The following is an 11,621-nucleotide window of genomic DNA, read 5'->3' as shown; positions in this document are numbered from 1 at the left end:
ATTTCGATGACCTTAAGAAGTTGCCACGCCAAATGCCAGTTACTTGTGAATAAACTGTGTGTGTGCCAAATCCAAATGGAAAACCATCCCTCAAAAAGAAAAATGAAAAGCTAATAGAAAATGTTTATAGATAAAAAGGCGACAAATTGAATTTGCAAAGGTCACACATAAGTGCGACACTCGATATCAGGCATTGGCACTTCACGTGAGTGCCTCCCCCTGAAATTTTCCCCAACTTACTTGCTACTTGCTGGAATTTTCCCTCCGTCGCCTGGCGAAATTGAAATTTTGATTTCCATTTGCCCGGGCCGTATAATAGATAGCTATATGCACATTATTTTTGCCAAATTGAATTCGCAAAGTGATTTGATTGTGCGTTAAGAAAGGCATTGCCCATCGCAGGGTGTGTGACCCATGTCAGGCCACCCCTTTCCTCATCCAAAACAAGTCCATGCCATGGAAAGTAATACGCGCTGAAAACCGCAGGACGGATTTTAATTAACGGAGCCACGGATATTTCAAGCTCCATTAAAGTATCACATTACCATCGGGTTTTAACACGTTTATGATGGAAAGGGTTTTATTGGCTTACAGTGTTCTTTTTTTACCATATTTATGGCATAGTTACGTGTATGATTTTCACATTGATTGGCCATTGAGCATATTGTTTTTCTATTAATTACGGCTAAATTGCGCATATGGCTTCGTGGACCGGCGAAAACCGCAAGGATCCCGCGGGAAATCCAAAGAAACCCCCGAAGAACCCCCACGCAAGTCTCTCCGCTTCGGGGATAATCACCATAATCGGCCATGCACTTGGACGGCGCTTTAAGTGATTTTCAATATGTTCCCTGCTCCGCAGCGCAGCGCATGACGCACAAGGGAAAAACCTGGGGAGGTGGCGGAAAATGCGGAAAAACGAGGGCGAGGCGACAGCAATCCGCTTACAATGCACACGGCAGGGGGGTGGGGGGTGAGCAGAACAGAACCAAACACAATAGACACAACACACACATCCTGTAATTACATATCCTTTGTTGTGGGCAAACATTTATTCGGCGGCACTTGGCACTCGGACATCGGTGGTCACCTGCAGGGCAAAGACTTTCTCCGCCGTCGCCTCAATCACCTCCACGAAGAACTTGTAGATGCCAGTCTGCAGGACCTGCGGATAGATGTCCTTCACACTCACATTCTTCAGCGAGTAGTTGCCCACGCGCACTGGACAGGCAATAATGTCGCTCAGTTGCATGTCCGTTTGCAGGAAGTACTTCATCATGGGATTCTTGCTGAACTCCGCAAAGAAGCCACACAGATCCAGATCGCGCATTTGCAGCAGAGTTGCGAAATTCGTTCTGCCCGTCGCCCGCACTCGAATCTTGATGTTGAAGGTCAGGAAGTTGCTGCCCATTTCCTCGCGCAGCGATACACATATCGTAAACTTGGTGCGCGTTTCGTCGATGTATGTTAAAGCCTTCATATAGCGAGAGTCCCCAAATATGTTGATGTGATGGATGCGAAGTATCGGTGGCTGGAATGCACGGTAGCTATAGATTGAAAGCTTAGATGTGTGCACACAGTACCTGCACTTCATCCTCGACGTCGTCATCCCACAAGGATTTGTGAGTAGTTGCATTGCCATTTGCTATATAAAATAGCGGAAAGAGTAACGACAGCCGCACGAAGTTCATACCGCAATGAGAAAGATCGTCTGCTGGCGATCACCAAATGGTCATGTCCCATTAACCAGTTTCAATTAAGGTGGCTCATTTATTAAATGGGCCCATTCAGCTACCAGTTCTGGTATGTTAACCCAAGAATGCCGCCGTTTCTAAAACACAAACTAGCTCTTTTAGCTATACGCATTTTGTGGAAAAATAACTTCATAACTTGTATATGTACAGTTTAGTTTTTAATTGTTACACTTTATCATTCAAAGATGTTTACAAATGAAAATCACTTAGACATGTTAGGCATCATTGCTCAAACATTCTAAAGCTTTGCCTCGAAACTTGCAGTCCAGTTCCTTGTCTACGATATAAACCGCCGAAGTGACCTGAAGGGCAAATACCTTCGCAATCTCTCCGATCTCCTCGACTATTTCGGCGAAGAACCTGTAGGTGCCATTCTGCACCCCATCTGGTTGGATATTTTCGGCTATGCCGGAGTTTAGGAGCGAGTAATTTCCGACTCGAACTGGACACACAATAATGTCCTGCCAGTTGAGGTTCTTTTTGAACATCATTTGCATCATCGGATTCGAGTTGTATTCGTTGAGAAATTCGCAAAAGTTCACCCGCCGCATTTCGAAAAGTTGCACAAATACCTTACTTCCTTCCGGTTTTACGCGCACCTTTATGTTCATGATGAGGTGGTTACTGCCCAACTCATGGATCAACTGCACATAGAGATCGAAGTGGGAACGATCTTCGTGGATAATTATTTTGGTCTTCATGTAGTTCGACTCCCCGAAAACATGTGTTTGCTTAATAACTGCCACTGCTTTCTAAAATTTCAAATGGGGCTAGATGTAGAGTATTGTTATCAATCATTTTATCAATCATATGATCACCTTTGGACTGGAGCTGAATTCCATGTAGAAAGAACTCGGATCCCCGACCACCACTTCGATGGCCAGTCGAATCAGAACGAAAGCCGAAACCCAACCGAATCGACTGAATTTCATTTCGCAATAAACTTTGGATCCCTTCATAGCTCTTTCACACGATGACTGGACAGCAAAATGTTGAAAAGAGCTTCGATTTAATTTCGAACAATTTGGCTAATTGTTATCAATGATGGGATCGCTTCGAATGGCTAATCCCAGGTACAACTGCACCGAAACACGTGTGTACATAGTTCCCAGTGATTGGGGTATACATCTGTCATGTTTGGCCTCAAAAAGTAATGGCGTCTATTTGATTTTTAATTAACTCATTTATTTGAAGGAATTCCTGATAAAGAGTAATATAATGGCCACAGTTTCATCATGGATCACTTTCATACAAATCATTTAGTTCACTCGATCTCTGTACGTTACTTTCTTGAGCATCCGCCATTTGTTTGGCGGTGGAATTTCCAATATACGAGTATGTGCTAAAAAAAATGAAAATATCCTATTAAGACAGAAGTAGTCGCTTTTTTAATACTTCAAATGATTGTTATCTAAAAGGATACTCGATCAATGATTAAATTCAGTTATGCATTTGTTGGTTATTGTATGTATTAACTGACCTTAGCCCGGTTGTGTTTGGCCACTTTGCAGTCGTAGTTCCCTGCCATATGTCACCACCTAGTCAACGTCTCAATTAGCTAACCGTCGGATATGTGCTCCCATCAGGGCTTGTTCATTAGACGCCATCAGCGGCAGGAAGCTCCAAAGTGTTGAAAAGCCAATTAGCTTTGAGCGCCGGAAGGAAGCCATAGGAGCTGTGCGTGTAAATGGTGGCTAACTGGAGCGCTGGCAAAGTTTAAACTCTTGTGAATGGAGCTGGCAATGCTGGCATAGTAAACCGCAGCCACTCCAACCACCTGCCAGCCACAATCCACAAGCCACCCACCCCGAGGATCTTCCCCCACCAGAGCTGCGTAATTTTCTGCGTCATTTAATTAAGCCGATTCATGGCGCCCTCGTGGGTGGTGAGCCACGTCCGGCTAAGCCGACGCAGTCCGTCCCACAAGTCGAACCTCCCACACGCCCACATGTGCCCGGGTAATTAGCTCAGCCGTTCATTTCGATTATTTATAATATTTTCCCCTAATTATTTATTCATAACTGCTAATAGTGTTTGTCGAGCTTAAGTGCCGACTGCTTAAGCGCTATTAATTGACATCAGTCGATGTGCAGTGCCCCGCAAAACATTGATACAATGTGTTGTAGCCTAATCTATAAGTCATCTTCATCACAGATCCAGGACGCTCTAGGCTGCCGAGCTGGGCTTCTTCACCCGAGTGTCGGCCAGGAAGCAGGAGACCACGCGATTCTCATCATCGGAGTCCAGCAGGCGCACCTCCAGGCGAGTGGGCACCTCCGGCTGGTTGGTGGTCACCGGCAGGAGCAGCTGGTAGGTCACATCCTCGCCAGCGTCCAGGGGACAGTAGGCGCCGTGGAGCAGATTGCTGCACACATTGCCACGGGAGGCTTCCAGGTCATAGGGTATGGTCACTCCCAGCGAGGTCAGATGCACCTCGGCCGATAGCTTCTTCATGGTATTGCGAGCTATTGCAAAGGGGGAAAAAGAATATTATTACACATTGCATGATTTTTATATTATATCTAAAGAGGTAATAGTATATTGCTGCTAAGCCAATCATTGAATAAAGTTTTGATTTATGAACAAATCCATTAAATGGATCTACCTATCAGCAATGGACATTGAAATGAAAATTCAAGTTCAGACTTATAGATCTTGTAGCACATTTTGCATTCTACTTACTGGCAACAAACTGGATGTCGATCTTGGCCTCGCTTCCCTTCCACAACTCGCAGGGCAGGGCGTCGCAATCGTCGATTTGCACCATCAGAGGCTGGGGATAGCTGCTGTCGGCGCCTATAATATTTATTTACAATAAATTAGTTAACGATATTAAGTGGTTTTTTAGACCGCACTCACATTGCCTAATGGGCGTGCTGGCTGCCAACAAAGTCCACATAATGGAAAGCACTAGGCACAGGGAGAACTTCTTGAAGCTGGACATTTTGCTCGAGTTTTTGGTTGCTGTTGTTTGCTCTGCGAGTACTGATGGTTTTGTATTCCGCATTCACTAATCGCCTCGGTATTTATACCTGAAATGGTCGAGTTGGTACTACTGCACTTGCCATTAATCTAATCGCTTTTGGGCTTTAAACATTTGCACCAAAATTACGTTTGATTTTTGTGATTATATGGCGTCTTAATCGCCCTTGCAGGAATCCTAGGAACATGTCTACCTAATTATTTGCACTAAGCTTTATGCGTTGAACAAAAACGGGAAGAAACCAATTCTTATACATTTCCAATGAATTAATTTCTTTAATAAGCCCAAACTACTTTATAATTTCGATCAATATCGATACCTGCAAAACACTTAAATGCTATCAACAGTGGCGAAAACTATTCCAGTTTGATTACATTATTCTAATGAATCGATTCGAGTGGCCAAGATAGAAAGGGTGTTTAATCAGCCAAGAGCAGACGTGATTGCTTTCCAGGTTCCCCAAAACCCTATATGATTCATATGAGTTCAAGGGAGCCACAAAATTTGCTGACATGTTTCGGTAGTGCGTACATTTGAACCCAGTTAAGTGCAGGCTCTGCTAATTTCGGCCCAGATAAGATGGCCAATAAGAACGCACACCTGTTGTGTTCTCGGCCATTTCAGGTACATTTGTACGCAGACCAATGGCAGCAATAAAAATAGAAACAAACCCGACAACCGAGATTACCAGATTACCGGATTTCGACATTATCCACGCGTTGCATACTTTCAGGCCATCGGACTATATGCTCTATATATACGTATATATAGAACAACCCTCTGTCGATCGGCATTAACATCAATTTATATGCATAGCCAATTTGTAGCAAGTTTTACACAATTTCTTACACCCACTTGACTCGGCGAGGGCGAAAACAGCAGCTGCCGTCAAGGGTTGCCCAAATTTCATCAATATTTCCTGATTTTGTTCGCAAATTCAACTGTTTTATATGCAAATTAGCTAAGCGATTTTTCGCCCCCGCCAGCAATTGATTTTAAAATGTTTACGTTCCTTCGTAAATGAGTAAATAATTGCCGCGATGTTTTGGCTTCGGAATGGGAACTTGAGCATTCAATTGACCGAAACGTTTGTTTAATTTGCATTTTTATAATTAATTTAATTTAATTTTAATGCATTTCCAGTGGAATTTCAGGGTGGATTTGCATATATGGACAAAAAACTGAATTTTAAATCATATTCATTTAAAAGTTTAGTTTTCTTAACGTTTAGTTATTTGGTGGCACAGAAAACTATTTGCATATTTGCACACTTAACAATCACTTGAAGGCGATTCACCTTCAAAGCAAAATAATTTACAGTTCCTGGGAAAACCACTAGGCATTTTCCGAGGAATTCCAACTCGTACTCGGTATCCATCAATGGCAAAGGAAATTACTGGTGAAAAGTCATGCACTAAAATTATGCAACTCAAGGCTTCCAGCTAACATTTTAATTATACGCAAGTCGGCCAGAAATTGAGAGCGAGTGGCACATATTTATGCAAATGAAGCAAACTTCTTTTCGCTTGAAGTGGGCACATTTCTCAGCTGAAATTGCGTTGCCAGGCGAGCGGCAGGACGAAGGAGCAGAAGTACCAGAAGTACCAGAAAGGACATGGTCCTAAATGCCAACACTTTGAAGGGGGAAATCGCTGAACAGCTCAACAGCCGAACTTGTTGCAACGCATGTTCCTTCTGTTCCCTCTGATTTCGGAAAACATGAATTTCGCATTCACTTAATTACAGTGGCAAAAGCGCAGAGCAGTCTGTTCAGAGGGGGCTGAGCGCAATTAATTAGCATCCCTGGCCGGGCTTGACATGCTGCAGAAATTTAATAAAATACATTTTTCGCATGACGACATATGCAAATTGCCATTGGCAAATGAGTCTCCGCCAGTGCGGCCATATCAAAGGGTGCAGCAGGGCGAGAAATGCTTACCATGTCGCCACCCCCAACATTTTCCAGGTGGAAAGTGTGGAAAGTGCGTGGAATTGTCTCAAGGCCAGTTGGTCACCTGGTTGACCATAAGCAATCATAGCTTTTTCCTCGTTAAAGAAATACAGCTGAATGCACTTGGATCGTTTTCCCTTAGGGGTTGCTCTGACCAATGCTGCCAATTAGCCTCATTTATAGAAAATCGTTCTTTAAAGCTATTGAAAAAATAGTTTAGCTTCATATAGTTATGTATTACAATACTGGTTTCCACTGCATTTTCAATCGTTCTTAACTTTGCCTTTTAAAGTAGTAGTAGAAGAATTTTAAAATTAATTACTATAGGGCGTTGGCAGCACTGGCTTTGACCCCATTGGCAGCACCTGTTGAGGGGTAAAAAGGACACGGGTTCATGGGCAATTGGGCGTGAGTGGCCTTTTGGGAAATTCCTTTATTAATTGACAGCACACGGCTGCTCCAAAAATGTAATGAAAAATTAACAACACGAAAATCAAATTGCCGCCTAATTGAGACACAATGGCCGCGCCAGTTTGTCAGTTTGTCACTTTGTCTGTTTGTCAGCTTGTTGTTCGGTATTGAATTACGTGCAAACAAATATCAAATTGAAATAGAATAGACATCCGGATGACGGGCAATGCGGGAGTTTGCAGGGGGAAAGGCCACAGGATTGGCGTGACAAATTGTTTGGCTTTGGCGCTGGCATTTAATGTCTGGCTTGATTTGACAAATTAATTGAGTTACCTCGGCAGCGGGCTTTTCTGGGCGGGGCTAGTGGTAACCAGTCCAGCAGTCCAATCAAAAACGAAAGCTCAGTGAAACCCATGCGGCGAAGTCAAAAAGTGTTGCCTACTTTTCGTCTCAGAATAATCAATAATCAATGTCTTAGCCCCACACACACACACACACCCATTATTGATATAAAAGGGCACATCAAAGATAAGCTGAACATCCGTGAAATACATTTGGGAATATGCAAAAATGGAGATTCCCCAAAAGTGCAAACGGAAGTCGAGGCAAGTGGGAATGTTTGCCTGCGAAAGTATTCGAGTATCAGATTTTCCGGCCCAGATAATTGCATTAGATGCCACCGAAAAAAGAATCCAGGAATCAGTGAATCAGTGTATCAGGACTCAGTGCTCAGGACTCAGGACTCCAGACTCCGGACTCCGGTTGATGCTAATCAAATATTGCGGTTCCCTAAGATCCATTTCGGGCTATATGTCGGGGATATTTGTTGTCGTGCCGGATTTTCCATTGCTTTGACATATTAAATAATGTCACAACAATTACATGTGAGGAGCAGCGACAGTTCCTGGGTACAAAAATGAAAAAAAAAATACATTTACAGGGGAAGGGTGGCAAGTTCAAAAGCATTTCGAGAAAATCTCATGCTGCGCTGCGACTGTCCACATGGCAAGTCACCACCAACCATGCGAAATGTTGCAAAATATCGGCGAGGGTGGATCGGGAAATAGAGAAGTAGTAAAAAAACATAGTCAATGTTTGTGCCACAGAACTGCAAGAGCCACCCTCGCTTTATTTTACCTTTGGAGAATTCGCCAACATTTGAGTTCCGGGTAGGTGAATGGAGTCGCGGAGGGGGAATTATCTTTTGCAGCTTACTTGCGTCCGTTTCCTTTATACTCGCACATTTTCCTGCCCCGCAGAAGTTCCATTGTCAGTGGCTTTGGCCGAGGCACAAATGTCTGTGGGTTTTCCATTGCCATCAGGGGCTTAGTGGCCTGCCTGCGGAGTGCTCAGGGATTTATTTTGGCCCTGTCTTTGTGCCAGGCGATGTCCCATGAACTCGGCTCGGCGATGAAGTGATAAAATTCTGCCAACCGTTTTCACAATTTTCCGATCCATTCGCAGGGGCCAGTGATTGCAGACGTAATGCTGTGAATTGATGGGGAAAATCTTGATTTGATTAGGCATACACGAACTATTTAGTTATGAAGTAATTGATACACAATTAATTTGATTTAATGGTACCTGATTCAAATGCTAAATATCATAGGCACTAATATACGTTTCCATATGAGTTGTGTAGCAGAAACCTTTTCATGCAAAATAAAAAAGAACCGACCACGATTAGATAGTCCAAATCCGATCGTATCGTATTAGCCGAGATACAGCTCGGTTCTGGCTATAAAAACGATGTGCGCACCGTTGGCCGAAAGCAATTCGCATTGAGAAACATGCAGGCTAAGGTGTTCGCTCTGATCTCCCTGGGATTACTATCGCTGGCTGCCGGTCAGCAGGAGCATCCGGCGACGTCTGTGAAGAAATGTGAGTACACTTTGCGGCACAAACATCAATAAACATAATACAATAATAATCCCACGCTAATTAGGCTCCGGAAGTAAACCCTTTCCGCTGGAAGTGCGTGTCCACAACTGCGTTACTCCACCCTGCCAGATTGTAAAGGGTACGACCCAAAAGTTCGAGATCGATTTCGCCGTGGACAAGTACATCACCCAGCTGACGACCTTGGTGAAGGCCACCACCCTCGGCATCATCACGGTGCCCTATGAACTGCCTGCGGATGTGGCTGCCGTCTGTCCGAATCTCCAGTACGGCGCCTATTGCCCGCTGTATCCCACCGAGGATGTCTCCTATCTGTTCTCGTTTCCCATCGGGGAGTATCCCGAGATCGGCGTGAAGATCGAGATCTATCTGGTGGATCAGGACAATGAGATTGCCACGTGCTTCGTGTGCGACATTAAGGTGGTCAAGGGCAATGGCGGCAACACGCTCTATGAGCTGGACTATCTCAACTGAAGTTGGACCTAGTTAATTCATCAATTGGTTTAAATTACTGTGATATACAATACATACTTCTTTTTCCAAAATCCATCGCTGAGCTACGCAACGATGTCTCATGAATATTTAATAAAATTTTAAAAGCTTTACCCCCCCACATATGAGGGTTGTTTCCCTAAGTAGATCCCTCTGCTGGCCGAGTACAACGAAAATACACTTTGTAGTCTGGCACTTAAAGACTCGGTTTACAATGCGTACCATTGGCCAATGGCGCTATCTGCACGCGTCGCTATCTGCACATCAAGGTGTAAAACTCGAGTGGGCGAAAAGCTATAATCGAATCAAATATTAATTCGCAAATCTTACGCCTGATTACCTTAGCACACCTGGTCGTGTCCAATCGGAAGGAGATGGAGGGAAATGTACCCGGTTATCAATGGGCAGTTTTCAAAACCTGGCAACTTAACTATCAGATTTATTTTCAATGTTCGCAGACACTGTACAAAATGTAGTCACCTTCAAGAAGGCTTGGAATAATAGGGAATTTACCCTTAAAACTATCTTTAGTATTTATTGGCAATACCTGAATGTAAACTCATTTAATTTGGTTTCTGGTAAAAAATCTTAAAAAGCCCCTGAAATTTAACACAATGATTTATGTGGCTTTTGAGCGATGCAAGAGAGTATGCTCTTCCAAATCAAACCCATAAAACGGGTTTGCAGATGATAAGGTTCCTTGAAAACTCTTCTAATTATGATTTAATCTGGTATTACTCACATTAAGAGTTTCATATTTTCACGCGGAATTTCTGCGAGTGCACAGTTGCACCCAGCAAGACGTTTATCGCCTTATCATGCCGGAGTACCCAACTTTTGGCCATATGGTCATTGTAATCTACAGCGGTCAATAAATGATTATCACGACGATTTTATTAGCCAGTTGTGCCGTGCCACTGAATCAGTTTAAATAAATTACTCGACTTTCGGTGCAAAACGCAACGTCACAGATGACTGTATATAAATAAATACGCCTGGATATCTAATCGGCGTGCCCAGAAATGGGCTAATCTGCGGCCTGATTGTGCACTGGGTACACTGGAAACCGTGACGTAGTCAAGGTAAACAAATGGTCTTATCGTTGCAAGAGTTTTTTGCTTTATTCATTGGCAAACAAGTGGAAATATTCAGTCGGCCGAAACGGCTGGAGTTGCGTACATCGTCGGATTACTGGGGGTTCGTCCAGTCCAACAGAAATCCGTCCATCTGTGCTGCAGTGGCTCCCTTGCGGATTTTGCAGCTCACGACGAAGCAGGTGATCGGTTCGTCTTGGGCATCGTTCAGTGTGACAGTGACATCCGCCGTGATTTCCGGGAACGAGGGCTCCACATAGAAGTTAAACTCGTACGTGACATCCTCGTCCTTGTCGATGGGACAGATGGCGCCGTACAGGAGATTGCGGCACACATCGGACACTTCGTCGGGCAGGGCATACGGCAGATTCATGCCCAACACCTTGGCCGTTGTGGTGGCCGTGATGCTCTTTATATTATTGTTATCTGCAAGAGATCGAGATGAGAGTCAAGTGGACAAGGATATGGATGGCGCCACTTACTGCCCAGGAAGTGCACCTCCATTACAGCAATGCTTCCTTTGTACACGACGCACGGCGGTTCATCGCAATCCTTAATCTTCACATCCAGTGGAAACGGCTTGTTTTTGCCTGAAAGGAAACATGTTCTCATAGAATCAACAGGTGAGCAGAAAAGTAGGCTATGGTTTGCTGTAACTGAGATTAGCTATTTGCTGATAAGCCATATCAACCTGGCCAACAGATACACGTTAGGACTTGAAATTTCTCTCAAACGTATTTTTGGCAATAGTTTTCGAGTCAGTCTGCGAAATGAATCATCGTCATGGAATTATCCACCTAAACAGACTGGGATATTTATAGCCTGAATACACCACTTGAGGTTTTTCCAAGATTATTAATGCAATTTAAGCTACTTACACTGCTGAACAGTGGTGCCACTGACCGTGGCCAGAACTAGAGCCAAAGTTACAACGATTCGCAGCATTTTTCTGGACGGAAACTCCTTTAATCTTACGACCGAAGAATGGAAAGTTTATTAGGTACGCGCGCACGCAGATGACAATCGTGAGTGGAATC

At 43.9% G+C, this 11,621-nt stretch overlaps 5 protein-coding genes across 5 annotated transcripts; 1 reads left to right on the top strand and 4 right to left on the bottom strand.

Annotated features, from left to right (window-relative positions):
- Positions 1 to 1,051: 1,051 nt before the first annotated feature.
- Positions 1,052 to 1,691, bottom strand: LOC122621974. Its single transcript, XM_043800035.1, has 2 exons — positions 1,584 to 1,691; positions 1,052 to 1,531 (listed from the first exon to the last, which is right to left on the bottom strand). The coding sequence occupies exons 1-2, from the start codon at positions 1,689 to 1,691 to the stop codon at positions 1,052 to 1,054; spliced, it is 588 nt and encodes a 195-aa protein (XP_043655970.1).
- A 278-nt stretch (positions 1,692 to 1,969) lies between these two features.
- LOC122621556 lies at positions 1,970 to 3,154 on the bottom strand. Its single transcript, XM_043799463.1, has 2 exons — positions 2,573 to 3,154; positions 1,970 to 2,506 (listed from the first exon to the last, which is right to left on the bottom strand). Exons 1-2 carry the CDS (start codon positions 2,711 to 2,713, stop codon positions 1,970 to 1,972), a joined length of 678 nt encoding a protein of 225 aa, XP_043655398.1. The 5' UTR covers positions 2,714 to 3,154.
- A 766-nt stretch (positions 3,155 to 3,920) lies between these two features.
- Positions 3,921 to 4,698, bottom strand: LOC122618948. Its single transcript, XM_043795542.1, has 3 exons — positions 4,614 to 4,698; positions 4,437 to 4,550; positions 3,921 to 4,219 (listed from the first exon to the last, which is right to left on the bottom strand). The coding sequence occupies exons 1-3, from the start codon at positions 4,696 to 4,698 to the stop codon at positions 3,921 to 3,923; spliced, it is 498 nt and encodes a 165-aa protein (XP_043651477.1).
- A 4,184-nt stretch (positions 4,699 to 8,882) lies between these two features.
- LOC122621530 lies at positions 8,883 to 9,613 on the top strand. The gene is made up of 2 exons (XM_043799428.1): positions 8,883 to 8,980; positions 9,045 to 9,613. Exons 1-2 carry the CDS (start codon positions 8,890 to 8,892, stop codon positions 9,470 to 9,472), a joined length of 519 nt encoding a protein of 172 aa, XP_043655363.1. The 5' UTR covers positions 8,883 to 8,889; the 3' UTR covers positions 9,473 to 9,613.
- Positions 9,614 to 10,586: 973 nt separating this feature from the next.
- Positions 10,587 to 11,621, bottom strand: LOC122619073 (mite group 2 allergen Lep d 2). Its single transcript, XM_043795778.1, has 3 exons — positions 11,463 to 11,621; positions 11,067 to 11,174; positions 10,587 to 11,010 (listed from the first exon to the last, which is right to left on the bottom strand). The coding sequence occupies exons 1-3, from the start codon at positions 11,527 to 11,529 to the stop codon at positions 10,679 to 10,681; spliced, it is 507 nt and encodes a 168-aa protein (XP_043651713.1). The 5' UTR covers positions 11,530 to 11,621; the 3' UTR covers positions 10,587 to 10,678.

Source organism: Drosophila teissieri, chromosome 3R (assembly GCF_016746235.2).
Source record: "Drosophila teissieri strain GT53w chromosome 3R, Prin_Dtei_1.1, whole genome shotgun sequence".
Classification (NCBI taxonomy): domain Eukaryota; kingdom Metazoa; phylum Arthropoda; class Insecta; order Diptera; family Drosophilidae; genus Drosophila; species Drosophila teissieri.
The sequence above is the reverse complement of the archived record's forward strand: the minus strand, read 5'-3'. Positions and strand labels throughout refer to the sequence as shown.